General features: G+C 41.5%; 1 protein-coding gene across 3 annotated transcripts in view; it reads left to right on the top strand.

Moving 5' to 3' along the window:
* The window catches only part of TERF1 (telomeric repeat binding factor 1), a 28,640-nt gene that overhangs the window by 1,569 nt on the left and 14,109 nt on the right, over positions 1–12,962 (top strand). For 2 of the 3 annotated variants that reach the window (XM_005309282.4, XM_008165300.4), the window contains exons 2-5: positions 4,021–4,116; positions 7,937–8,064; positions 9,400–9,486; positions 10,861–11,010. In XM_005309282.4, coding sequence (XP_005309339.2) covers positions 4,021–4,116; positions 7,937–8,064; positions 9,400–9,486; positions 10,861–11,010 — 461 coding nt within the window. The remainder of the gene's footprint in view (positions 1–4,020; positions 4,117–7,936; positions 8,065–9,399; positions 9,487–10,860; positions 11,011–12,962) is intronic. The other variant, XM_024102790.3, reaches the window with a different exon arrangement.

The raw sequence follows: 12,962 nt of genomic DNA on the forward strand, positions 1-12,962 counted from the left end.
CTATAACTGGAATGAGATTCTGGGTGTGTGAACTTGACATGGGCTTGAATTGCAAAGGAGCGCACCTGGCTACACACCAGTATTTGACTGTGACATCTGGTCAAGATGACCCCAGAGTTTAGGAGGCATACATGTGGCTAGCAAAGCAGTGTGGGATAGCAGTGTGTAAGCAGGGGAATGGTCTCGCTATTGTGGGGAACTTTCCTGGCTTCTACACTACCCGGGTGAAGTGGGCTAGCGAAAGGATTTGAGTTCTCACTCCCTCTTCCTTTACCCAGAGGCCTCCCTGCCCTTGAGGACTCCCCTTCCACTCTTCTGTCTGGCAGAGTCCTTGTAAACCCCGACAAGGCTGGGCCCAGGATTCCTGGGGGGCTCAACCCACAACCCTGCTGTGGTCACCCAGGACAGGGGTTAGGGTGTTCCCACTCCAGGGTACTTTCTTTGCACTGGGCACCTCCCTGACCCACTGATTATTTTTATACAATTTAAAGCAAATACAAGTTGTTTAATTAACAATTAATTTAAAAAAAGAATAAGGAAAAATGGGAAAAGTTAAAGGAAAACACATCACCCTGCTCTGTGGCAGGGAACATTACAAACAGTGTCTCTGGAACATCAGGGCAGTTCACAGTCGGTTCCTTGTAGGTCCCAGGCTCCTTCTCAGGCCCTGGCTGTGCTGCAGAGACGCTGTGGGTTGGACACTTGCTTTGGTGGTGGCCACATGCTCTCAGGCTCTAGGTGGCAGGACTCTTCTTCCCAGTGTCACCCCCGCCCTGTCAGGGTTACAATCCCCCTCCAAGTCTGGCCTGCAGAGCCTCTTGGCTGAGGCATCTTCCTGTGCTGGGCCCACTGCCCAGGGTCCCCCTCACTCTACCCAGCTGCTCACCGTACCCAGCTCCTGACTGCTTCAGCCCCAGCTCCAGCTTCACTCTGCCTCAGCACGGCGGCTGCTGCTGCTGCTCTGCCTTCAGCTCCCTGGGGTGCTTCTCTGGCCCCTCTGGCTCTGGGTGCTACAGCTCTGCTCCCAGGCCAGGTCTGCTCTCTCTGGGCTGTGCTCTGGCTTTGGGGCTGCAGCTCTGCTTCCAGCAACTTAGCTCTGGCCCCCGCTTTCTCCTTAGCTCGGCCCCACTCTGTCTGACTCAGGCAATTCCAGCTCACATGGAGGATGGGACCCCTCTGGCCTCCTGACTCTTTGATTGACAGGGCGGACAGGCTAATCAGGCTGATTTGGAGCATTGGCCTTTCCCCATTGTTCCTGGGGACTGTCAGTCTCTGGCTCCTGATTTGCCATCGACCCTTCCCCTTTTAGTGCTGGGAGCTAGCCAACCAAAACACCCCCACTGAATGTTAGTAAGGGGGCAACAGTCCCCGTACAAGTGGAAAGACTGCCTGAGGCAGAACAGTGGATATGAAATAATTTTGAATGTCGATTAACTCACTTTGAAAGTGTGTTAATTAATGTGGGTCGAGATGCCGCATGATTCAAAACGAAAAATGCTAGGGTGGGGAGGCAGGACAGTTTATACTGGGGGAAAAAATCAAGTTAACCTGAACCAACGTTTAAGTATAGAAACACATCTTTTGTTCATTGTCTACATTAGTCATGCTGATTTGAATTCTCAACTATTGCCCATCAGCACTATTCTGCAATTGCAGTGTCCTCTGGATATGGATCTGACAGTTTCCAAATATCTCACAGAAGCACTGGATTCTTAAAGATCGCAAAAGGCCACTAATGACCTATGGAACAGTTATGGGATTCCAGTATCACAAAGCATTTTTAATAAGATAACTGACTACAGCAACATCTTCTGAAATTCCGTCTGTTCTGTTAGTTTAAAGTACGTTGATCAATTCATACCTGAACAGTATGTCCGATCATCTAACTGCAGTTACATTCAGTTTCATGTACGTGGAAAGTGCTAATGTACAGGAACAAAGGCTCTTTCTGTCAGAGTTTGAAGGAAGGGGAGAGACAGGAAGGAATGCAAAAACCACGGTAAAGCAGCGATCATAGCTATCAATAATAGGACGTGTGGTTGAGAAAACTCTCTTCCATTCTCCACTCCCTCGAAAAATTTCCATATATTTGCCTCCCTCCCCAGAGCTAGATAGAATTCAAGCTCTACTTACCTTCAAAGTAAGATCAAAATACATGTCAAAGATCTGGAAAAAAATACAGCTGCTGAGGAAACTGGAATGTCTAGCACACTTTAATAGGTCCAGTGCAAAGACTTTTAGTTTCCACTATGCCTTCTACAGCTAGAGAAATACAATTCTTATACATTACCCGTTCTAGTTATTTGAACTCTAACTCCAATTTTCTTTAAAATCTTCTGAACTCTGACTCCATCTACAGGATACAGTAGCTAAGGAATGTACTATTTGTATTAGGAAATTATTATCTACAAAGTCCCTACATTACAAATGTAAAACTTAAAGTATTTGTGTTTGAGGGGTGCTAACCAAAACCAAGTTCTAGTTTGTCTAGTCTATTTTGGTTGCGATGAGGAAGGCCAATGAAGTAGTGAGAATAAATTGTGGAACTATGCTGCTATTCAAAACTATATTTCTCTAGCTGAAGTCTAGAGTTACAGTAGTCCCACTGCTCTTGCTCCCTATGTCCACACTGCAGTAGGACTGTAAAGAAGTAGTGTAAAGGAAGCCTGGAAAGCAATACAGTATTTAGAGCTGTGTTGGGTAATAAACCAAGGGCTTTAAAATAAACTAACTTGTAAACACTATTAAATTTGTAGTGCCTGTTCCAACTTTCCCCATGGACCATGACTTACTACAGTAAACAAGTAAATTAATTTGATTTTCCTTATGTAAATACATCCTAAGTAAAACAGAATGACCACTGCCGCATACAGTGCGGTCTAGTGACGTTAACACGGGGCTTGGGAGTCAGGAGCTCCTGGATTCGAGCCCCAGTTAGCACAAAGTACATACTTAAGTGCTTTGCTGAATTGCTGTTCTCCAATCCCGGCTCTGCCTTTGATGCTTGTGTGGTTTTGGACAAATTACTTGACCTTCCTGCCCCCTCCCGTTTTACTTTTCTCATTTGGCTACTTACCCTTTGTGTTATGAGGGTTCATTAATTCAGTTTGTTCTGCACCTTACAAATAAATATGAACTTTATGCACTGTAACTTTACCTTGCTGTTTTGATTGATTGATTGATTGATTTTAATACTAAACTGCACGTCTATATTAAACAATGTTACAATGCCATTCACTTTATGAATCTTTTTAGCCCAAAGAAATATATTATATGTCTCCTCTTTCTACTTGACCCACCCTGGTTTGGTCTAATATTTCTAATTCTAATGAATGTTTTTAGACTGATGGTCATAATCCCTTGGTGCTTAAATTACTTCTTTCCAAAAACTACTTTTACCCTAATAGGTATAATAGTAATATATATGTCCTTCTTTCCTTGTGAAATGTTGCAAGAGGATGTCCCTTGCTTGTGCTTTAAGATGCTGCTGTTGCTATGGTAACACTTGCTTTATCAGTCAAACAGCTACAATGAATTTTTTTTCTAGGTAATCATATTTCCTTTGTTCCTGGTCTCTGAGGCAGCACATGGTTTTGGGATATTCCCAAAAATGCCTTTGAAGTCTCCAGTTGTATTTTATTTATCTCACTTAAGATTGTGAGCAAAACACAAGCTTTCATTTACATGTGGTATTGTGCAATTCTGAATTTAGCCAAATATTTTACAGAATATGAACCTCTGGTGTGCTCCATCACTTCTAGTTGCTGTTGTAAATCTCAAGTCATCTGTCTTAAATATGAACTAAATTACATCCTTTTGTAATGGAGAAGAAAGTTATTTACTAATTCACTTTTGAAAATGACTGCTAATACTTTTTAAAAGCATTTTACTTTGGTTAGAAGACTAGTTAAAGTACTTTAAATCTGATAGGTATGGCAAGTTCTGTGCCTCTTTTACCTCTAGCCACAGTGTGGCACTGCTGGAACAAAACTGATTTAAGTTTACTCTTTCCTTTTTCAGCTATTATTAATGGACTGTCCAAAATAGCTACTCATCAGATGAAAACAGTGTACCTGTGTCAGTTTTTGACACGAATTTCAGAAGGAAAAACACTTGGTAAATATTTCTCAGTTAACTCTTTTCTTGTTTTTAATGTAGTTCTGATTTTAAGATTATTTGGATGAAGCTGATATGCTTTTCTCCATTAACTTGGTATGGTGCACCAGATGAGTTCTTTCTTTCCTCCTCCCCCAATCCCCACTTTTCTTAGTAACTGTGAATAATTAAATTGCTTTTCTTAAGTATATATTTTTCACCTGATTACATTCAGACAGTGTTCAACTTTTTCTAGTTTTTAAATTTTAGTGTCTGTTTGTTTTTCCAATTCTCAAAAACAATCCTGCTTTATCAGTACTGAACACTCCCATTTGGCCTATCCTCGGCCCCCAGTTTTTTTACAGAAATATTGGTAGTGATAGTAGGCTTGGGTTGCAGGGGATTCATCTGTACACCCTTCTGGATGGCATCTTGATCAGAGCTCCATCACAGTGAAGAGCACAAAGGGCCACATCTTGGATGCTGAATCTCTTCCAGGCATCCAGCTTCATCTGTGCCAGGATAAGTTCTCTGGTGCACCCAGTATTAGGTATTCTGTGGCTCTGCAACAAGAAAATATATCCTCTCGCTATGCTTCCAAAGGCTAGGATTCCTGGTGTCGTGCATAGGGATCGCTCCATGGGCACAATCACTCATCAGAAGTCTTCAAGCCTTCATAGTAAAGGTGTGGGACGACTTCCTCAATCAAATATGGGTTCCTTACGATGGTGGTCAGCCCATGACAATGTGTGCAAAGGCATGCCTATCTGCCTTCCAGATCCTTTAGTTCTCACAAGCACTGCAGATTCAACAACTGTGCCAAGAGCACAGTGCATATCCCAGAAATCCAGGAATTCTAACCATTCTTGACTTTCTCCAAGAAGGCATAGACAGAGGCCTTCAGCCAAGTACCATTACATATCAGGTGTCCACTTTTAGTAGCGTGCTATTTGCAGTATCCTCAGGCTTCCTGGCAGATAATCCACAAGGAGCTAAATTCCTTCAAGCAGTCAGACTATCAGGGCACTTTTCCCAAAATGGGACTTCTGCTAACTTTGGGGGTCCTGACAAGCCATCCCTTCAAGCCTCTGACTTCACTGGTGACCTTTTATTTACTCATTATGACTGGTTTCTCAGTAGCTGTCATATCCACCAGGCGATTATCAGAGCTGGCCATCTTGTCTATACAAGAGCCTTAATGCATGTTCCAAAAGGACACTGTGGTGGTCAGAACACCATAAACCTTCTTTCATTCTGTCCAAAACTACAACATCCATCTAAAAAGACATGGCACACTTAAATTTTCAGAGTTTTTCTGACATCTATCTCAAGCATACAGAATCCACGAGAAGTTTGTGTCCTTCCACTCAAGATACCAGGGACCCAGAGCTTCCAAGTCCTCCATTGCTAGGTTGATTAGACCAGAGTCTCTCAACCTTTCCAGATTACTGTACCCCTTTCAGAAGTCGGACTTGTCTTGCATACTCCGAAGTTTCACCTCCCTTAAAAACTACTTGCTTACAAAATCAGACGTAAAAATATGAAAGTGTCAGTGCATGCTATTACTGGAAAATTGCTTACTTTCTCATTTTACTATATAATTACAAATTAATTAGAATATAAATATTGTGCTTCAGCATATGGTGTATAGAGCAGTATAAACAAGTCAGTCTGTATTAGGGTTACCATATTTAAAAAAAGGACACTCCACGGGACCCTGGCCCCACCCCGGCCCCGCCCCAACTCCACTCATTCCCCACCCCTTCCACAAAGTCCCCGCCCTAACTCCACCCCTTCCCCTGAGCGCCCCGCATTCCCTTCCTCCCTGTCAGCCACGTGAAAAGGGCTGCCTGAGCGCTGCCAGCTTCACGGTTTGCCGGGCAGCCTCCAGACCCTGCATCCCTGGCCAGCGCTTCCCCAGCACAGCTGGAGCCCGGGAGGGGAAGCACCCAGCTGGGGGCGCAGGGTCTGGAAGCTGCCCGGCAAACCGTGAAGCCAGTAGCGCTCGGGCTTCGGGCAGCCCCCATGCCTACGGACCCTGTGCCCCCGGCTGGGCACTTCCCCTCCCGGGCTCCGGCTGCTGTGCTCCTCCCCTGACTCTTCAGCTCTGTTTAAGAGCCAAGCTGCCCGAGCGCTACCGGCAGCTCCCATGTCTCTGGACCCTGCTCCCCCAAAGCCTGGGAGGGCAAGTGCCCGACTGGCGGCCCAGGGTCCGGAGACATGGGGGCTGCCCGAAGCCGGTAGTGCTCGGGCAGCTCGGCTCTTAAACAGAGCAGAAGAGTCAGGGGAGGAGCACAGCAGCCGCGGGAGGGGAAGTGCCCGGCCGGCGGTATTTTTCCCGGACATGTTCGGCTTTTTGGCAATTCCCCCCCAGACGGGGGTTTGATTACCAAAAAGCCGGACATGTCCGGGAAAAACCGGATGTATGGTAACCCTAGTCTGTATGAAATTTTAGCTTTGTTCTGACTTCACTAGTGCTTTTTATGTAGCCTGTTGTAAAACTAGGCAAATACCTAGATGAGTTAATGTACTCCTTGGAAGATCTCTGCATACCCCAGCAGTACACATACCCCTGGTTGAGAACCACTGGATTAGACTATTGTGGAAGCTTACAAATCATCTAAGGGGCTCTTTGAAAGGATCAAGTTACACTCCATGAGATCTTTAGCAATCTCATGTGTGGGACGAGCTAGTGGATCCACTTCTGAAATTTTCAGAACAGCCACTTAGTCTATAGCTGACACCTTCGTTAAGCACTACAAAATGCCTCCTTTGGGAGGAAGGTGCTGTAGGCAGTGGCCCAGAAATAGATTTCTTCAGACTCCTATAAATGTCAAAATGGGAGCTTTTGAAAGGCCACTAGTTGCAACTAAGTTGTAAGTTTAGTAGTAACTGAAACAACAATATGAAGAGAGAGAGAGAGAGATGGAAATGTGTGTTTATATAAATATTTCTCTACTCTCTGAAGTTGAGGGCACTTCAGTTTTCTTTGAGTCTCCAGCTATATTGTAAGTGATATTAAGTGTGGCTGACTTTAAAACCTCTATTTCAATAGTTTCAGGAGGAATGATAATCTGTCTATAGTTAAGAAAGATACTAAAAAATACGGGGAAAACCCCTTCCAAAACTAAGGAAGATACTACTCTGTATGCGGTATATGCAGAAGAGGGAGAGTCAGAATTTAATCAGTTGAAATTAAGAGGAAAAACTGAGCCAGATTCCAGGTATATGTAAACTAATACACCTCTACCCTGATATAATGCTGTCCTCGGGAGCCAAAAAATCTTACTGCGTTATATCAAACATGCTTTGATCCGCCGGAGTGCGCAGCCCAGCCCCCCCAGAGCACTGCTTTACCGCATTATATCTGAATTCGTGTTATATCGGGGTAGAGGTGTACATCCAAAATAAAGAAAATTCATACAAGCGATCATATTTAAACTTAATACCTATGAGCAAGAATACTGAGCTAATCACAGCACTGAGAAGTATAACTTGCTTTAAAAACAAAGGCACAGTAGTGCGGTCACCAGTATGTGGGAGGGAGTTCAGTTCCTGTTGTGTTTTGCTAACACTGAAAAGACTCTAATTCAGCTCTGCAGAGCACATTTGAAGAAAATGTGAGAGAGCAAATCCTACACACACTGAAAATATTTTAAAGAGATGTGAATTTTTTAAAACACTAATACTCATTATGCACAGTGTATATAAAAAAATTACATAAAATTAAATATATTTCATGTGATAATTTCAGCTGTTAAGAAAATGGTGTCATGCTATTACTTTTTGCCACTTCAGAGGTAGCTCTTTCTTCTAAACTTTATTTCATTTTCTCCCTAAGGTCGTCGCTTTGAAAGCGATCAGAGAATTTCACCTTTAGAATCAGCTCTGTCAATTTGGAAATTGCTTGAAGAGCAAAGCAAACCAGATAAGCTGCATGAAGACATTCATCGCTTAATTTTGATTCAGGTAATGTGTTGATCTGCATAAATGTTTTGAACAATCTAATAATTCACATACTCAAAAGAAAACTGCCTGAGTTCAACTTACACTTTATACTCATGGGGGAGTTCTGAATATATTAGTTGTCAAAATAACACAATGTAGTCACGTACCCGTTTTCTGCGCCCCAGCGGGAATGCTGAGGGGAAATCACAAATTCGGTCTGGGGAAAAAGTAAAGTTCTGCAGGGAACATTAATTCAGTGCAAATTGTGCATTGGGTAGTGGCACAGAATTCCAGCTGGAGTAATTTAATATCTGGTCTTTTTAGTAAAACAGTAGCTGAATTGAATTGAGTTTGCATTCCAAATTCCTATTTTCAGGCCCTTATAGTGTCTGACTAAATTACTGTTTTGGGGTTGAAATTTTGTTATGCTTGACTTAACCTAAAGCCCTTTCTTGAAGTTCTTGATGAAACTCCATTTTGCTATTCTATTTCTCAAACATAAGGTCAGGTGAGGTTGAGGTGGAAAAACTTTTATTGTGCTGAAGTGATTATTTATAAGATACCAATATTTGCATTTGGATTTTTGAACAAGTGTCATTTACACACTTGAAGAAACTTTTATTTTGGTAATAAATTACTAATTTGTTTGTTGCATACATGCAATAAATGATTATCTGCTAATTGTAATGATCTGGAACATTCTATACATTGCAATATGTTCAGGGCTTCTCTCTGAAACTAACCTTACCTATCAAAATAAAGAGATGTAATGTGCTCATCTGAATGTGATTTTAAAAAATAAAATGAGGATGACACCAGTTCAAAAGCAGGAAAATATTACATATATGCAAGTGGGATGTGGTGTAACTGCTGTTGAGACCATAAATGAGAATTTCAGGGGAAGGTGCGAGGTACGCCACACTAGACAGTTGTGGGATAATCTGCACTTACAAAATCTCAGGCCTGGGGTCATTTCAAAACCTTATTTTTAGTATTAACTATTTCTGGGTAGTTCTTGCCATCCATATAAATGTCCAATCATTCTTTGAATCTTGTACTTCTTGTTTCTGTTTCTTACAGCAAAGTACTCACCCACACTGTACCATAGCTAGATGCAGAAAAATAACAAAATGAACTCACTTGCTCTAAAATTAATAGTAAAAACAAATTTCTCCCACTATAATATCTTATGGGGAATCAGTTAAAATCTGAATTTGAGTTTTAAGTAGACCTATCTTACTATAGATTTGGTGCCTTGAAAAGCTGCAGAAATTTAAGTTTTATACTTCCAGATTTTATAAATGGTATTGCATTTTAGTATATCCTGTAGATATAATTTATTTACCCTCGTTATAGGCTGTAGCCGTCCACATAGAGAGAGGATACTTTAAGGAAGCTACAGAAGTCCTTGAAAGACTATTTTCAGAATCGGAATCCAATAAGGTAATAATGGTAACTTCTGGGTGTCTTGGTTTTGGGGGTTCTAAAGTTTTTTGTTTTTGTTTTATATTTTCACCTTTGTGTAGAATTTAAGGGGGATAAAATCAGGCTGTTTAGCTTGGGGTTTGTTGTTTGCCATATTCACTCTGTCAGCTGGCTCAGTGAGAGAGGCGGCTGAAAGTAATCTTCCAGGAGTAGACAATACAGCTTTGTCTAGATTAGGATTTCACCAGCATAACTGGAATTCAGTGAACAATTTTAGTGATTCACAAACAGAAATAGAATCCACCTCATTCCTCATAATAGTTGTCAGTACAATTCAAACAGGAGTAAAGAGCAATTAAAAACTTTAGTCTCTAAAGCAGATGATACTCGTCATACTCATGGGGAACAGATTTGATCAATAAAGACTTCATTTTTATGTAGTTTCTTATGAGCAGAAGCACAGTCTAAGAAGAATGAATATTCACTAAAAGTTCTATCATCGTGTGATAATTGTGCTGAGAAACAAGGTAAATCCATGCGTTCCTCTGCATGGATTGTGATGGGTTCCATAGCAACTTTGCATTTCCAAGAAACTTGAATGCTTTCTAGAAGCCTGGAACCTGAATTTTATTCTGGTCATACTCATGAGTTTTCCACCTGGACCATTGCAGAGTGCTCTATTCACTTCCTCTCTTACAAGTGATATTTGTACCCTTATGGGGGTGTCAGTTACCACAAATTGCAGCACAAGGAGGAGTTGAAATTTAAAGCTATGTCAGCTTCCAAAACATGAATCTGTAGTACTGTCTGCAGGATTTGGAAGGCTGTTGTCTGGAGTTCAGGTCACATCTTGACCCAACTTTTTCTCATTGCTTTAGTACTAATTGGCTCTTCTTTTTCTGAATATTACTACTAATTGCTAGCCTCTTTGGTAATTTGCAGAGGCAATAAAAGAGAAGGTGTTATTTACTAACAACTGGAGATCTCTGAATTGTCTGCTCCACTCTCCTTTTCCCCATTTCCTTGGAGTCGAGGGATTGGCTTAAAGAAGGTGAAGAGGAAATAAGGGTCATTTGGAAAGTTTTGGAATCCATAGGTTACAGTTTAATGTTCATGCAACCCAAACTCCTTGAAATGGTTCTGGAACTCATAAGGCATGGTACAGAACCCCAAATAAGGATCTATGTAGGCAATACCTTCAGAGGACTCAGTTACTAGTAAATAGCCTTCCTTTCTTGTACATTTTTGATAATTGCCATTCCCAGCCAGTGCAGAATAGAAATTTGAGAAGTGATATTAAGCATATTATAAAATATATTTGCAGGTGTTGCTTATATAATTACTTACAATACATGAATTTTTGGTATATTCTGAATTTTCTTTCTGTTATAGGCTTTAAGAATGAAGCTGGCCTTAATAATTAATGGGAATAATCCAGATCTGCCTTTTCTTCAGAGCTTCAGTTATAATCTCTTGATCGATAAAATCAAGTCTTACATTGATGTTTTCTTGACAGAAAACTCAACAAACTTTCTAATCAAGGTATGTTGAGTAAACACAAAGCTGATAAACTAATAAAAATGGTGATTGCTGGGGCAAAATAAAGGGGATGGAAAATGTCCAGGAGATGAGTTGAATTAGAACAGTACCTTGAGCACTTTTAGAGAGAGAAGAGCCTTATCTTGCCACACATGGTTCTGTTAATAAACAAGGTAAAGCATGTGCTTGAGAGCAGAATAGTAAAATAAATTTCACAAAAATTACTACAGAAAATAAATTCTTAATGTGGGAAACAAAAGTATTGCACAACAAGCTTTGTTTAGAAAAGAGATATGAGAAAATAAGAATTGTATGATTAAAACTGGATCCTTTTAAACTTGTGTATGGCTAAGAGGGCCACTTTTTGTCATCTAGAACAGACCGTTTAAAAAATAAGCATGAAATAGCTAGTTACATTATTTTTTCTTTAAATCTATAAAACTTCTAGTATTATACAGCTTAGACATTTATTGTAAATTAATATCAGATTGAAGAATCTAATTATTTTCACTTCTCTCTCGATCTCAAAAATGATTTCAAATAGGAAGGAACAACACTTCTACCGCAGTTCATCTTCAGGATGACACTTTAATAAATTCCATTGTCTTTTACATAGATGTTGAAAAGATATGTTATTGAAAACTATACCTAGTCAACAGTAAGGGGAAATTCTTTAATGTGTGCTTTTATAATTGAGTAATTAGGAGGATTGCTTCTAAAACTTTGTGTGGTATTTAACAAAACTAAAGAGAGAGGAACAAGTCTTTAAATCAATGAATCTGAGGTTCTGTAACTTTTTTTAGAAGCGGAGACCAGAGGAGAGCATTCAAAGTATTAAGTACACTTAAAGTATTCAAAGTGGCACTGTAATATGGGGGTCTTTATCTGCTAGTGTCCCCTTGCAGGAGAATGGGGAACTACGCCAACCTGTCTCCATTGTTCATTATGCCGTCACACTCAACTCTGCATTTGTCAAGTCCATTGTGAAGAACTGACCCCTCCTGACCAGGTCTTCAAAAGTCTCTGTCCCCTTTAGGATAATAGGAAACAGAAGTTGTGTGACTCCAGTAGGAGCTAATCAGTACTAATTCTTCAGGAGGTAGAAGCTTCTTCTGTAAGAGACCCTGGCTAGGGTAGGTAGGGGAACCCAGGTGCATCCACTCCACTGGGTTCCAGCCCAGGGCCCTTGTTAGTAACAGCCAGCAGTAGCCCTTCACAGACCCTTGCTGTTCCCTGAGTGACTTCCTACCTCTGTAGTCTTCCCCAGCTTCTTGCCCTGGTTCTCCCCTTTCAGTGGGTTGGTTTGTCTGGCAGCTTCTCACCGGTATACTGGAGGGATCCTTTCTCTGCTATCCCTCTGTTTCTGGCAGTTGCCCACCCTCCTGCCTTGCAGCACTTTTATCCTCACAGCTGCTGTGGGGCTGCCAGTCAGCTCTGGGTGAGCAGTCAGTTGCTTTGTTAATCCATGACAGGCTCTGTTCTAACTTCTTTTTTTTTTTTTTTAATTGGTTAAAAAAAATTCAGATTCCTGTTAGGGCACCAAAGAAAATTTCCTTTAGATAATTCCCTGCTGTTGCTGTGTGTCTCTTCAGTAGAGGTGAGACAGGAAGGCCCAGGAGCTCCACACCAAATGTTCTGAGGCCCACAGTATACCACTCTCCCTTTCCTATCCGTCCCTGTTAAACTCTTCAGGAGCATCACTGAGGTTAGTCCTGTCTATGTCCAAAGTACTTTCTGGTACATGCAGAGGAATCCTGGGGAGCGAACAGCCCCCTCCTTCCGTTGCACAGTCAGCTGCTTTCCCCTTCTACACATATCCATGGACATGCCTGTACTTCCCTGGCATAGAGAACTCCCACAACTCCCCCTCACTTGGCTGCATTGTCCCTTGGTACCATGCAGGGAGGTAAGTAAGGCAAAGGGGGCCCATATGTGGGTCAGAATGAAGGATGTCT

The sequence above is a fragment of the Chrysemys picta genome, chromosome 2 (assembly GCF_011386835.1).
Source record: "Chrysemys picta bellii isolate R12L10 chromosome 2, ASM1138683v2, whole genome shotgun sequence".
NCBI classification, from domain to species: domain Eukaryota; kingdom Metazoa; phylum Chordata; order Testudines; family Emydidae; genus Chrysemys; species Chrysemys picta.